Genomic DNA, 16047 nt, shown 5'->3' with positions numbered 1-16047 from the left:
TTGAAAGTATTACCTATGTCCCCTTTTTTCTCCCAGTGACCCCTTATAGACCGCCCTCCCCACCCCACACACACCAGGCCTCCACCACTCTATTGTCTGTGTCCATAGATTATGCATACATGCATACAAGTTCTTTCGTTGATTTCTTCCCACCCACCTCCGCCTTTCCTCTCAGATTCATATGGTCAACCTTTTGAACTACAGATTGGAAGACTGGAGAGAAAAAAACCAAACCCTCTCATTACCATCCTATTTCAGTTCCTAAACTCCTTTCCCTTACACCCCTTTTTCTTTCCAAGGAAGCGTGCCTTTCCCACCTCTCAAGAAAACAATCAGTGATATTCAAGCGCTCAGTGGCATTTAAGTCCCATGCCCAGATGAACAAAGCAGCCACTATATTCTAAGTCCTCATCCCCATAGAAACCCGGAGCACCCTGTTTCCTTGGATAGCCACAGAGTCAAGGGTAGTTTGTTTTCAGCCAAGCAGAGGTAGCGTTATTTTTACTATAGCTACTATCACTATTCTGATGTCAGTTCGGCTAATTAATAAACCTGGGAACCTTTTGTGGTATCTAAACGTTTTGCTAAGTTCTCTGTACTTTAGCTACCAGCCGCATTTAAGGACACGGAGAAGAAACACACCAATCAGGTCAGGGCCCACGTCTCCCTGCCTCCCGGGGTGCAGTGCTAGCTCCGGGTTTTGTTTCACCTCCTGCAATTCTGAAAGGGTAAGCGAGGCAGATCCTGTTACTCCTTGCGCCGAAGGTAGAAGGGACAGTTTGCTAGCTGAGGATTGGGCCTGAATTGACACCTGTTCTGACTGAACTAAGTGAATTTCTCTTTTCATTCCAAATTCTTAATGGAATTACTCCTTGAGGCAAGTTAGAAGTGTAGTCCAACCCTAGTAACTGACTTCCGGGTGGGGGAGGGGTGGTTAGCCCTTGGGGATGTGGGCTTTGCCTCCAACACCGAGCCCGGTTTGCCTTTGTGCTTTAACTCAGCCCAGTTGTGGTATTTCTGGGGTAGCTCGTTTGCAGGGGTCCACTTGAAAGTTTTCTTGGGTAGTTTCGCTGATTCATCTAGCTACAGAGCACATTACGGACATGGAAAAAGAAAATAATAAAACGCAAAGCACGTGCCATTCCGGATCTCACTTTTCTTGGCCTCTCTCCCGATCCGTAGCCGCGCCTTATTACGACTGCGTGGGCGACTCGTCTATAAAAGCCGAGCTCGGCGCGTCCCATCGCCACAGTGTCTTCCTGTTCTCTTTCTGTCTTTGCGGGCTTGTTGTTTCGCCAGGAATCCCTGTGGCCGTGAAGATGGCGTCTACCAGCCGGTTAGTATGTGCGCCCGATCCCGGCTAGTTGAGGGCGGGCGGGGAGTGCCCGGCGGCCGCGGGGCTCCTGCGCCGGGCAGCGCACCCAGGAGATGCGGGGAGCGGCGGCCGCACTGGCTGGCCGGCCGGACAAAGGCACTTCCCTACGACGGGGCTGTCAGGGGCGTCGCTGGGGCTGCCGAGCCGTCAGCGTACCCACCCCAGGGTCTTAGATGGCCATCTCACCCAGGCTCCACCCTGTGGGGGCTCCTGTGTCCGCAGCCCCTAGTCTCTCTCCTTTTGCTGATACTGCAAACGTCTCTCTCCCCCCCCCCCCCGTTCCTTTTTTCTACGCTTGTTTTTCCACCTACGGCTCGGGCAGCCCGAGGGGCCGTGAGTCCTCCCTTCCAAAGAGCTGGAGAGGGTTAGTTCCAGGTCCCCATCCAGCTGACAGCTGGAAAGTTAGGGACGTCAGTATTGGTGAGCCTAATGGAGACTGATTACATCCCAGAGGACCTCTGAATGGAAGTTAAGGCATTTCTGAAGATTCGATAAGTTCCCTTCTTAAGAGATTTCTTTACAGATGTCTTCTGTACTTTCCTGAAGAAAATCTTGCCTGCAGAAAATTATTTACAAATGCTGGGAAGTCACTCTAATGTATTTTTAAAATGCAATGTACTCACATGTACAGGAAATGCATGTAGTGCCTGGAGAGACAGCCTTTAATCCTGTGACCTGAAAAAGGCTTGCAGACCTTAATTATATCTCTCATTACCACTATGAGGTAGATACTGGTATTTTTGCATGAGTGTAAACTGAGTCATGCCATTGCTGGCTTTTCCAAGTTGAGTGTTAGGACAGGCTGTAGTAAGGCATATATCTATTTCTTGTTATCACACAGTTGGCTTTTAGTTAATTCATAATATATTAAAAGTAATTAAGTTGTATAATTTCTGGAAGGCAACTGTGGCATAAATTTTTTTAACCTGTAGTAATCTGTGGAATTGAGTTCCCAATGAAAGCCATTATCATAAATAGTAAGCTGGAGAAGTTCGGGCCCTTTTTGGTAAACTGCCAAAACTTACTATTTTATGTTACTGTATTTTTTTAAATGGGGAACAGTGAGGCAGCTTTAGCTGATGGCCTATTTGGCAATAATTCTTAAAGTCAGTGACACTCTTGTTTACTGATTCTAATTCTATGATTGAGTGTTCAATCATTGTATCTGGGCGTGGCTCTGTCAGGTAAGGCTTACTTGTAAGTAAATGGGAAACTTCAGCTTCCTAAAGACAGAGTATGTTCTCTCATGGCAGTAGATCTGAAAGGTACATGTGGGCATATTTGGGCACAGCTTTTACATGTAAGAACAGGAAGATGTATTTGTATGAAATGTTACAGTATCACTCTAGTAAATGCACTTGATAAATTCCTTACCCAAAAAGTACACTTTACTTTGTATGCCTTGTTAAAAAAAAATGTTCGAAATAATTTTTTTCTAAACATGTCCAGCTCTGTGTGTTACTGCACTGTTCAGCTTTTGAGTTTTTCTTCCAGTGAGAACAAAGGTAAATGTTAGTGTTTCTACTTTTTCGCTATTTTTAACTTGAGGAAGATACACAGTTACTAGGCTATGAAACTGCCTGATGTTTTCACAAAGAGCACAAATGTCCTGAGTTCAGATTTAAGCTCCACCACTTATTCTATGATTTCAGGCATATCATTCTCTGGGCATAATCTTTAAATGGAGATAATGCCTATCTTCAGGGTGGCTTTGAAGGTTAATAATGTATGTATAGCACTAGACCCACAGTAGGCACCCAGTAAGTTATAGCTATAAAATGAGTTTGGGATTATCTGGCTTCTTAGGTATTCGCAATTGCTTTAGTATTAGGGGTGATTGTTTACTACTTTCCTTTCCTATTGTTTTTCCCCTTACTTCCCCCACAACCTGACTCTTGTAGTTTCTCCTTTGTATTACTCTTGAGGAAATTTGATTAAAAGTTGACTAACATGATTTCATTTTATTTTGGATAGGTAAAACATTACACATAGTAAAAAGGCAAGAAAAGTGAAAAGTAGTCTGCCTTCTTCCCTAGCTTCCAGCCATTTAATTCTTCTCTAAAGCATTCCTTGTAACCAGTTTCGTACTTTCCCAGTGAGTCTCTGCTTTAGCAAATATATGCATACTAAAGGCCTGGTGCACAAATTTGTGCATGGGTTGGGATTCGTGCACGGGTTGGGATTCGTGCACTGGCCGGGCCTGGCTGGCCAGAGGTGAGGGGCCCCGGGTGGTTGGTGGGCCGGCCCCACTCCCTGATCGAACTCCTGGTCGAGGGGACAATTTGCATATTACCCTTTTATTATATAGGATAGTTATAAGCCCTCCCACCACCTCCTGAAAAAGGAGTCTAATGTAAACACTGTGCCTTGCTTTTTACCTTTTTTATAAATTGGTGCACATGTTTTAAGTGCACAGCTCAATTAATAAGTGAGTATATACACAGAGCTACTACCCAGGTCAAGAAATCAAATACCACTAGCACCCTGGAAGCCTCCTTTGTGCCCGTAGTCATTACCACATCCTGATTTCTGACACCATAGATTTGTTTTGCCCACTTTAAGGTTTATATAAATGGCATACATATGTGTTCATGAGTAGTTTTTTTTAATCAGCATTTTGATATTCATGTTATTGCATATAACTGTAGTTCATACTTTTCTCAGTTTTGTATAAAATTCATATCTTTTTGAAGTAAGCATGTCTGTGATGTTTCCATATCATATACATATATATGGATATATAAATAGATAGATACACACATATACTACATGATATTGCTTCCTTTTAAGAGTGAAAAATACATCAGTCCTTTGTGTGATGTGTGCCACCTGGCTGTCCATATTATGCATTTGTAATTACTGTTACTCTGCTAACATTTTCCTTTATTTCAAAATAATTTTCCATAATTTTTGCTTTTTTAATATTTTATTTGTCATAATTTATGAAAGTATTTTTCTATAGGAATTTCTGGAATAGCATAAATGTAAAATGAACCCCCTCTCCCATTTTTTTCATGAAAAGATCAACACATGTTCTGGTTACCTTGACTATATAAATTTTGGGAATGTGGATTATATTATCAATTTTTCAGTGGGAATTGCCTTCTATGTTGAGAGTTAACGTTCTAAATTGTATTATATGAGAACTTTATCCAAAACCACGAATACCTATTTTACATGGGTAATATTATCTTTTGGATGCATATATGTGTTGTCTGAAACATAACCTTTTATTATATTACTTCAAGTGCAATTTTTTCATAATTAAACATTAGCTTTATTCCACATAATACAGAAAACCTTCTCAGAATAACAATACCTATACTATGTCTAACATGAGTACTTAACAATGTTAATAGTTCTTATATAGGCCCTCATTAAGTTTTATTTGTAAAGTTGTCTCATCACTAATTTTTACATTGATGTCTTTCCTGTCTTATTGGAAGAGTAAAACTCAGTCTCCAGTAAACTCAAAGCAAAGGGCTCGTGGAAATGATATTCCTTGAATTCTTGCATGTTGTTAACAGTTTATGGTCTTTTCATTGAAAGCCAGCTTTGCTGTATGTAAAATGTCTGCATCATGATTGGTTCTTTTTAAAAAATATATATTTTTAATGATTTCAGAGAGGAGGGACAGGAAGAGAGATAGAAACATCAATGAGAGAGAATCATTGGTTGGCTGCACGCCCTCCACTAGGGATAAAACCTGCATCTGGGCATGACCAGGAATCCAACCATGACTTCCTGGTTCATAGGTCAATGTTCAACCACTGAGCCATGCTGGCTGGGCTGTTCTTTTTCTTTGTATATCCTTATTGTAATTCAGCATTTTTTTTATGGCATAAGGTTTTCCTGTCACAAGTGAACTTTTAAAGACAACATATTTTCAGTGATACTAAACATTTGTGAGTATGAGGTCATATCACCAGAAATAATTACAAAATCTATGTTAAATATCTTTTTTGCTTTTTAAAACTGATTCTGTCAGGTCATTTAAAGCTGTTGTGTCTTCCCCAAACTGCTTTATTTTCAAAATAAAATAATTGAGCAAATTATTAAGAAATAGATTAAAAAGTAGCTTTTAAAACCATTTCTTGATTGCCAATAAACTCAATTCTGGACTAAATGAAATCATCAGGTTTTAAGTAAAGCAGAGCCACATCTACCGCCCTCATTTGTATTACTGCTAGAGGCCCGGTGCACGAATTCATATACCAGTGGGGTCCTTCGGCCTGGCCTGCACTCTCTCACAATCTAGGACCCTTTGGGGGATGTCTGACTGCCAGACATCCCCCTTGCAATCTGGGACCGCTGGCTCCTAACTGCTCACCTGCCTGCCTGCCTGATTGCCCCTAACCACTCTGCCTGCCTGCCTGATCGCCCCTAACCACTCTGCCTGCCTGCCTGATCGCCCCTAACCACTCTGCCTGCCTGCCTGATCGTCCCTAACCACTCTGCCTGCCTGCCTGATTGCCCCTAACTGCCTCTGCCTTGGCCCCCACCACCACGGCTTTGTCTGGAAGGATGTCTAGAATGACATCTGGAAGGTGGTTCGGCTGTCTGGTTTAATTAGCATATTACACTTTTATTATTATAGATAGGACTAGGTTTAGTATACTATTCTAAATCTACCATCATGGTAACTAGCAAGTAGAAAAATTTATTCTCTGACCAGAAAAGTAAGTGGCCGGGGGCACAAACTGAATGGTTATGTGTCACAGGTTATTATGGTAGCTAGTCATTTCAGTGCTAATCAAGATTTTTTAAAAACTTGGTCACCTATATGTTAAGAGAAAAAAACACTTGTTTTTTATTTAAAGTTTTCAATGCTTTTTATGTCTGCAAACTAGTAGCTTCTTATAAAAAAATAATTCCAATGGAATCTACCTGTTAATAACTAGCTAGAATTTAAAGTAATTTAATTGAGGTGTTTACTTCAGAAATTTAGTTTAAATGTATTATAAATATATATTAGAAAAGTGTTAAAAATCCTCCTCCCACCCTCAGAAGACTACTTTGTTACATGTTGGTTGGGAGGATTGGTGTTTCTCACATATGGTTCACACATTGATGTTTCTCTCTTTCTCTCTTCCTTTATGTCCTCGGGTGAGAATTTTAAAAAAACAAAAACCTTTTTTTCCCCCCCTTTCATTTAGTTTGGATGCTCTCCCAAGAGTCGCATGTCCAAACCATCCTGATTCGATTTTAGTGGAGGACTACAGAGCTGGTGATATGATCTGTCCTGAATGTGGCCTGGTTGTAGGTAAGCAGTTATTATAGTTTTAACTAATATCACTATTTTGGAATACTTGTCTTTTGTGTGTTTTCCAAACTGTCTTTTAGTGAATACATTTTGACTGTTTAAATAATTCATATTTAATTCATAATTATCACGAAACACTAAAAAGGAATTAGAAAAAAAGCAAGTAAAATCATTTAGAGATACCATATTTTATTGTCAGTTCAGATGCATATGTTTTATTTTTATTTTTTTGAAGAATTTAGAAAGGTTTTAATTGGGAATATAAGGAATGTCTTGCTAAGCATGTAGGTGATATTTGTCCTGATTTTTTATTTTTTATTTTGCAGTACTATTTTTCTCTCTCCCAAATTACAGTCAGGTCTGAATTGCTTTAGTTTTTGCAGTTTCATGCAGAATACAAAAGATATGGAAAAATATCTCTAGATATTTATCAAGATAAAAAATGATACTTTATTTGTAGTTCTTTTTATTTGGATATAATAACAGTGCTCCTCACCAGGCACCCTTACATTAGCGAAGCCAACATATTACTGTGAAGCCTTTACAAATATCAAAAAATGAATATAAATGCAAATGTAAATAAAATATTTGAAACTATGTGGGGAAGTTTACCACTGGCAATTAGAGGAACAGGATGGTGGGTAAGTGAGAGAAACTCCAGTGTGCAAGTTACTGCCCTTGCCTATGGGAATGAAAATAGGATTGAAGGGATTATTGTCAGAAAATTAAATGAGTTATCACGTATAAAGAAGTAAAACAGTGCCTGTCATATAGAAAGCTCTTTATATGTAACTACCATGGGTTATTTTGGAGGAGCCCCTCTCTGCTGCTAAACTCAAGAGCCCACATAGCAGCCCCCCCTTTTTTTGTAAATAATTTTTTATTGTTATTACGTATGTCCCTTCCCCCCCGCCCCCTCTGGCCCCCCCAGACCTTCAGCACCCTATTGCCTTTGTCCATGAGTTATGCATATATGCATACAAGGTCTTTGGTTGATTACCTCCCACCCACCCGCCCTCCCCCGCCTTCCTTCTGAGATTCCACACACTGTTCCATACTTCCATGTCTCTGGATCCACTCCGTTCATCAGTTTATTTTGTTACTTAGATTCCACATATGAGTGTGATCATGTGATACTTATCTTTCTCTGACTGACTTAATCTCACTTAGCATGATACTCTCCAGGTCCCTCCATGCTGTCTCAAAGGGTAAGAGATTCTTCTTTTTTACTGCTGCATAGAATTCCATGGTATAAATGTACCACAGTTTTTTTGTTGTTGTTGTTTTTGTTTTTTTTTAAAATATATTTTATTGATATTTCACAGAGAGGAAGGGAGAGGGATAGAGAGCTAGAAACATCGATGAGAGAGAAACATCGATCAGCTGCCTCCTGCACACCTCCCACTGAGGATGTGCCCGCAACCAAGGTACATGCCCTTGACCGGAATCGAACCCGGGACCCTTCAGTCCGCAGGCTGACGCTCTATCCACTGAGCCAAACCGGTTTCGGCTGTACCACAGTTTTTTTATCCACTCATCTACTGATGGGCACTTGGGCTGTTTCCAGATCTTAGCTGTTGTAAATTGTGCTGCTATGAACCTAGGGGTGCATGCATTCTTTCTGATTGGTGCTTCGGGGATTTTAGGACATATTCCTATAAGTGGTATCACTGGGTCAAATGGCAGTTCCATATTTAATTTTTTGAGGAAACTCCATACTGTTTTCCATAATGGTTGCACAGGTCTGCATTCCCAACAGCAGTGCAATAGGGTTCCCTTTTCTCCACATCCTCGCCAGCACTTGTCGTTTGTTGATTTGTTGATGGTAGCCATTCTGACAGGTGTGAGATGGTACCTCATTGTCATTTTGCATCTCTCTGGTGATTAGTGACTTTGAGCATTTTTCATATGTCTCTTGGCCATCTGTATGTCCTCTTTGGAGAAGTGTCTATTTAGGTCCTTTGCTCATTTTTTAATTGGATTGTTTGTCTTCCTTTTGAGTTCCTTATATATTTTGGATGTTAACCCTTTATCAGATGTATCATTGCCAAATATGTTCTCCCATACAGTGAGCTGTCTGTTCATTTTGTTGATGGTTTCTTTTGCTATGCAGAGCTTTTTAGTTTGATGTAGTCCCATTTGTTTATTTTCTTCTTAGTTTCCTTTGACTTAGGAGATGTATCAGTAAACATATTGCTACGAGAGCTGTCTGAGATTTTGCTGCCTATGGTTTCACATCTTACATTTAAGTCCTTTATCCATTTTGAGTTTTTTCTTGTGTATGGTGTAAGTTGGTGGTCTAGTTTCATTTTTTTTTTTGCTTATATTTGTCCAATTTTCCCAACACTATTTATTGAAGACACTCTCTTGACTCCATTGCATGCTCTTGCCTCCTTTGTCAAATATTAATTGAGCATAATGGCCTGGGTCGAGTTCTGGGTTCTCTGTTCTGTTCCATTGGTCTATATGCCTGTTCTTTTGTCAGTACCAAGCTGTTTTGATTATGGTGGCTTTGTAGTATAACTTGAAATCTGGTATTGTGATTCGTCCAACTTTGATTTTCTTTTTCAAAATTGCTGTAACTACTCGGGGTCTTTTTTTATTCCATATAAATTTTTGGAGTATTGGATCTAACTCTGTGAAATATGCCGTTGGTATATTAATAGGGATTGCATTGAATCTGTAGATTGCCTTGAGTAGTATGGACACTTTAATGATGTTGATTCTACCAATCCAAGAACATGGTATAATCTTCCACTTATTTATATCTTCTTCTATCTCTGTGTTCAATATCCTGAAGTTTTCCCAGATGCATATGTTTTATAATGTTGGATAGGAGGGAACATTAATTTGAGAGTTAATCCAATAAAAGGCCCCCAGTTTCCTGAGTTCTTAGTCTTTAAATCAGTGGTTCTCAACCTTTCTAATGCCGCGACCCTTTAATACAGTTCCTCATGTTGTGATGACCCCCAACCATAAAATTATTTTCGTTGCTACTTCATAACTGTAATTTTGCTACGTTAATGAATCGTAATGTAAATATCTGTGTTTTCCGATGGTCTTAGGCTCTACAGATATTTACATTACGATTCATTAACGTAGCAAAATTACAGTTATGAAGTAGCAACGAAAATAATTTTATGGTTGGGGGTCACCACAACATGAGGAACTGTATTAAAGGGTCGCGGCATTAGAAAGGTTGAGAACAACTGCTTTAAATATTTGATGGGGCATTGAGGATGGCAGGATGACACCCATGTAATATAACTTTCGTGGCTTTTATTTAATTTATTTCAGAGCATAAAAGTATATCTGTGTTGAATCTTATCCAAGGCTTTTTAGTAAACAAAAAAGATTTGTGTAATTTTCATTTCCTATGGAATGATTTAATTACACTTTTTCTAGTGTAAAATTGTCATTGCTAAAAATATTTCTTAAAACTTCACTTTTATTTCTTTGCTCACTAATCTAGAAATGCAGCAAAACTGATAGAAATGGTCTATTTAAAAACTATTCTGCCCAGCCAGTGTGGCTCAGTTGGTTGAGTGTTGTCCCATGCACCAGGAGGTTGGGAGTTTGATTTCTGGTCAGGATACATGCCCAGGTTGGTAGGTCAGTCCTCAGTAGGGGGCAAGCAGCAGGCAGCTGATAGATGTTTTTCTCTCATCCATGCTTCTATCTCTCTCTCCCTCTCCCTTCCTCTCTCTGAAATCAATAAAAACATTTAAATATATAAAAACCTAATATGCATTTTGTCCCCGAGGGAGTTCGACCGGGAGACCAATCACTCACTCTGAAATGCGTTGACCATCAGGGGGCAGCCTTGAATGAAGGAAAGCCCCGGCCAGCAGCTGGCAGCCAGGGAAGGGAGGCCCTGGCCAGCAGCTGGAAGGCCCTGATCGGTCCTGATCGCAGGTCAGGCCTAGGGACCCTACCTGTGCACAAATTTCGTGGCCCGGGCATCTAGTATTTTTATAAAAAGTATTCTTATGATAGGGTTGCAGCCATGCCTTAGTAGTTTGGAAATGCTAGGATTGTGGGAAGTATAACAGATACATTGGTGTTGAGGTACTGTGGATGTGTTTACTGGAGGACATCTGTAATATTCATCTAAGCAGGCTGCTTTCCTCAGACCTCCAGTGGGGATTTTAAATCATACAGAGCTGCTAATAAGAATTGAAATCTATTTGCAATTGTATTATACTCAGTAATAAATATTTTTTTAAATATATTTTATTGATTTATTTACAGAGAGGAAGGGAGAGGGAGAGAGAGTTAGAAACATTGATGAGAGAGAAACATCAATCAGCTGCCTCCTGCACACCCCCCACTGGGGATGCACCCGCAACCAAGGCACATGCCCTTGACCGGAATTGAACCTGGGACCCCTCAGTCTGCAGGCCGACGCTCTATCCACTGAGCCAAACTGGCCAGGGCAGTAAGAAATATTTTTAACAGCTAGTTCATTTTACAGTAGACACTGTTCTAAATGATTTACATATTCACTCAGTTTAACCTCAGAGAAATATGTGAGGTGAGTACTCCTCACATTATCTTCATTTTGGAGGCTAGGAAACTGAAGTTTAGGTAATCTGGCAGTCTTGCTCCTCTGTCTGCATGGAAGCCAAATTTCTGTCTTACATAATAAAATGAGTTCAATTGGAGATTGGCACACTGCGACCCACTGCCTGTTTATATATGGCCTGTATGCTAAGAATGGCTTTTACATTTTTAAATGGTTGAAAAAAATCAAGAGAATAATATTTTGGGGCACATGAAAATAATCAAATTCTTATTTTAGTGTCCATAAATAAAGTTTTACTGGAGCACAGCCACAATCATTTGTTTACGTATTGACTATTGCTGCTTTCATAATACGACAGCAGAATTTAGTAGTTGCAACAGAAACCATATGTGTTGCTCTCATCACTCTACTGCTGCTCAGTGCACTACAAATCCCAGTTGATAGTTAAAATCCCACAGCATTTTTTAGTAACGAGCATATTTCCATACTGCAACATTTTATTTATTTGTTTTGTTCTTGCATACTCATCATGTCAAAAAAACAACAAAAAATAATGAACTTGAATGTCATGCTTTTAAGGCCCAATGTAGTATGAGTTATTTTGTTATTGAATTAGATGGTGAAGCATTGTGATTATTATGCTGTGATATTTTAGCTGTGCTAAAGGAATGCAATAAACATTTAGATTACCAGACAAAACACTGTCACAGTACTCCCTAAAAGAATGCAATAAACATTTAGATTATCAGACAAAACACTGTGACAGTATTCCTAACTGAGGAAAACAATGGTCAGAAAATTTAGAAAACGTGACGTGGAATATCTCATCACAGCAGAATTTCTTCACAAAAATAAAAGAATGAAAATAAGGCTGCAGCTAAAGTTTCTGAGTGGCTCATTTGTAGGCCAAGCAGGGAAAGCCATTTACCACTGGTGAGTTAATTAATTCATGTGTGATTGCAACAGCTGGAGAAATGTGTCCAGAGAAAAACTTATTAAGACTATTAGCCTTTCAGTAAGAACAGTTGTTTGAAGAGTTGAGGACATTGGGAGCAACATCAATACTCAAAATATAAGGCAAATTATTTCAAGTATTTTTCCTAGACTCTTGATGACTACAGATGTTACTGATGTTGAGTTGTTTATTCAAGGAGTCAGTACAAAGTTTGCAGAGTTTGAAACTGCATGGAACATCCATAGGAGAAAATATTTTCAAAGAAGTTGCCAGAGTATTGATTCAGTACAACCTGAAGTGGAATCTGCTAAAGTGTATTCTAACTGATGGTGGTGAAAAAATGTGTGGAGCAGAAGACTTTTTTGCAAAGTGTAAAACTGTAAGACTTTCTATAGTTATTCATTGTATTTTTCATCACCAGATACATTGTGGAAAAGGTTTGAATCTATCATGTATTATTACTGATCCAATAGTGTCAGTAGTGGACTTCATTCAATCTCATGGACAGTTCTACCACACAGTAATTTGTTAGCTTAGTAGTGGAAAAGTTACCTTGTAATTTTTTTAGCTTAGGGCCAAGATTGAAATTTTTCTGAACCAGTATTGCCTTCAACAACTATTAAACACTGAATGGCTTTGGTAATTAACTATTGCTGCAGACTTGCTAATATTTCTTAATGAATTCAACCTAGAATCACAAGGCAAAACAGTGCCTATATGTTTAACACTCTGATAAAGTGAATTTGACAGCAACTAACATCTGAATCACAAGTAATGTTTAATTGCTTTATTTAGTATTTTATATACTTTCATTGATGTCAGAAGTTAAAACAAGAACTAAGATCTTCATTCCCAAACAGATCTGCAGCAGATATACAGGGTGTTCCCAAAAAATGTATGTACAGTATGACAGCTGGTAGCTCAATTTTGAAAATGAAATGTATTTTAATAAACATTGCCTTTAATTATTCAAAATGTATGTATATATTTTTTGGGTCACCCTATATTGCCAGACTCAAACTATATTTTCACTAATGTTTTTCAGACCTGGATACAAAAGCAAAGGAAATTTTCATCTTTTAAAATCTGTTTAATTGTGCATCCCCTCCTGGACTGTGAGAGGGGGCAGGACAGGCAGAGGGACACCCCTCCCCACCCCCTCAGTGCACGAACTTTCATGCACCAGGCCTCTAGTCTATAATAATAAAAGGGTAATATGCTAATTAGACCGGACATCCTTCCAGACAAGCCAGGGCCGGAGGGAAGCCGCCCGGGTCCTGGGTGTCTGCCAGAGGGGCCGGATCGAAAGCCGGTGCCGGCAGCCAGGGGAAGGAAGGTCTACTCTTGCAAGAATTTTTGTGCATTGGGCCTCTAGTATTAATAATAAATTTAGATTGTAGCATATAATTAGTTTGCATTAACTTGCTGGTTTAAAGGCATTGCTCTTTCTTGCCAGCTAAATTCAAGTCTTTCTTTCTTATGCTATGGAGACAGAGAAGAAATTAAGCTGAGCAAGTCTTCTGCAATCCACTTAAAATGAGTGGCTTTTTTCTTATTTAAGATACTGATGTTCATAGGAATTTAAATCCAGACATGTAACATTATCATCTGTTAAATGATCTTATAATAATGGCTTGATTGTACTTGCCATAAAAGTTTTTCATTTTCTGAAACTTTTTTAGATTATATCATATTTATTGAATAATCAACAGACAAGTTTATTTATTTTTTTTTCTCAAATTTTTATTAAGGTATTATATGTGTACATATCTTACCATTGCCCCCCCCCACCCCACTCCCATACCTGCCCTCACCCCCCAATGTTTTGCATCCGTTGGTTACTCTTATATGCATGCATACAAGTCCTTCAGTTGATCGCTTATTTCCCCCACCTCTCCCTAACCTTACTGCTGTAATTAGACACTCTGTTTGATGCTTTACTGCCTAACAGACAAGTTTAGAAACTGAAACTCTCATAATTATTTTTTAAAAACTCTGTGATTAATGTTTAACTTGTGCTTGAAACTTATGATAGCTTCTCTTAATTTCAAACTCAAGGCTAGATACCACTCAGTTGTCATTTTCAAAGCCATATATTATGCAAATGAGTTGGAAAGTAGGAGAGTAGGAGAGTTACTGTCACTTTTTAAAATGAAATAATTCATAATATAAAAATTATGTTTATCTTATATGATATATATCTTTTCTCCAGCCTTTAATAACACTTTCACTTTCCTTCAAACCTGCATTCATAGTTTCCTTGAAGTCCAACATTCAGTTACAAAACCAGTGCCACATGTTTTTAGGACTTTCTTAAAGCAATATCATACTTTCAGGAAACCATTTCTGTTTCAATTACATGACAAACTCAGAACTTTGTGGCTTATAGCAACCATTTTATTTTGCTCATGATTTCACAGGAAGGACTCATCTGGGGCATTGTTTCCACATGGCACAGGCTAAACCTGGAGGATCCACTTCCATGATGACTTCTTCACCTGCATTTTTTGGCCTCCCCACATGGGTCTGTCATTGTGTAGGGCTTCTCTGTAGTTGTGTCAGTGTAGTCATATTTCATACGTGGTGGTTGGTTTCTAAGACTAATATCCCAAGAGCAAGTGTTTTGTACTTGGGTAGTTAAGGGCCATGGGTGGAATATGATCACTTCTGTATTCTGTTAGTCAAAGTAGTCTTAGGTCCCACCTAGATTGGAAGGGGTGGAGAAATAGGCTTCATATCAGTGTGAGAGGGACAAGGTCATGTTACAGAAGAGCATGTGGATGGGAACTACTGCTGCTGTCTTTGGAAAATACTACACATTTAATGTCTTTTGTTTCCCTTCTATCCCAATATTTAAATGGCTTTGTAGTATTTAGTCTATCCTGTAACTTAGGCCATTTACAATTTTTGTAGCTATTTTCAACACTATTTAACATGTAATTTTTGACTTTCCTCTTTTATTTGAATTATAGGATTTTAGTTTTAAACATACAAAGTGTTATGATTTGTGATTGGCTGTCTCACCTTATCAGTAATCCTTAAGATATTGGTAGTGACCTCTAAAATAGGGCCAATTTTTAAAGCAAAGCTTTGTCATTGGCTCTAACAGCACTTTTTGTTTTCTGGGTTTTCCCCCCCAAATCCTAACAGTTTAATTGTGTAACATTAAAAGATGAGCACTAGGTGTCAGTATAATCATATTTAGATAATCAACTTGTGTATAAATTTTACTTTGTACATTGTTTATATATTGGCAAAGTATTACTTTAGTGACCTGTTGTAATAGCTGTTAAAACATGAAGTTGGTTATCATGACTTTTATAAGTAGGATTTCACAATAAGAGGTTGTTTAGAACTACTGGTATCATTTCTAGTTAAAGCCACTTTTGTGAAACCATTTGAAATTGTTTTTAAGAGCAATTAAGGAAAATACTAGTAGGGTAGATTTGAAAGAGAAAATGAGTCAATTTGATCTCTTCCTCCTAGACTCATTCTGGGTGTTGTTTATACCAGTGAATCTGAAACAGGAATGTATGAATATTCATTAAGAATCAGCTGAGACTAATCATGTCAAGTTCACTGCCTATCAGATTGTTGATATATACTGAGTGGCAAGATTATTAAGATCTCTGAATGCATAATAATCTGGCCACTCAGTATATACATATATACATATATACATATACATATACATATACATATACATATATATATGTGTGTGTGTGTGTGTGCGTGTGTGTATATATATATATATATATACACACACGCACACACACACACACACACACACACACACATACACACATATATATATATTAGAGGCCCGGTGCATGAATTCGTGCATGGGTGGGGTCTGGCCAGCCTGGCCAGGGGGAGGGGACATGGGCGGTTGGCTGGCCTGCCTGCTGGTCGAACTCCTGGTTGAGGGG

At 38.8% G+C, this 16047-nt stretch overlaps 1 protein-coding gene across 1 annotated transcript in view; it reads left to right on the top strand.

The window, feature by feature from the left end:
- The first annotated feature begins 916 nt into the window (after positions 1 to 916).
- GTF2B (general transcription factor IIB) overlaps positions 917 to 16047 on the top strand; it is a 41924-nt gene continuing 26793 nt past the window's right edge. The window contains exons 1-2 of the mRNA XM_080655049.1: positions 917 to 1336; positions 6532 to 6638. Coding sequence (XP_080511175.1) covers positions 1104 to 1336; positions 6532 to 6638 — 340 coding nt within the window. The 5' untranslated portion in view covers positions 917 to 1103. The remainder of the gene's footprint in view (positions 1337 to 6531; positions 6639 to 16047) is intronic.

This window comes from Plecotus auritus (genome assembly GCF_963455305.1).
Source record: "Plecotus auritus genome assembly, chromosome: 2".
NCBI lineage: Eukaryota > Metazoa > Chordata > Mammalia > Chiroptera > Vespertilionidae > Plecotus > Plecotus auritus.
The sequence above is the reverse complement of the archived record's forward strand: the minus strand, read 5'-3'. Positions and strand labels throughout refer to the sequence as shown.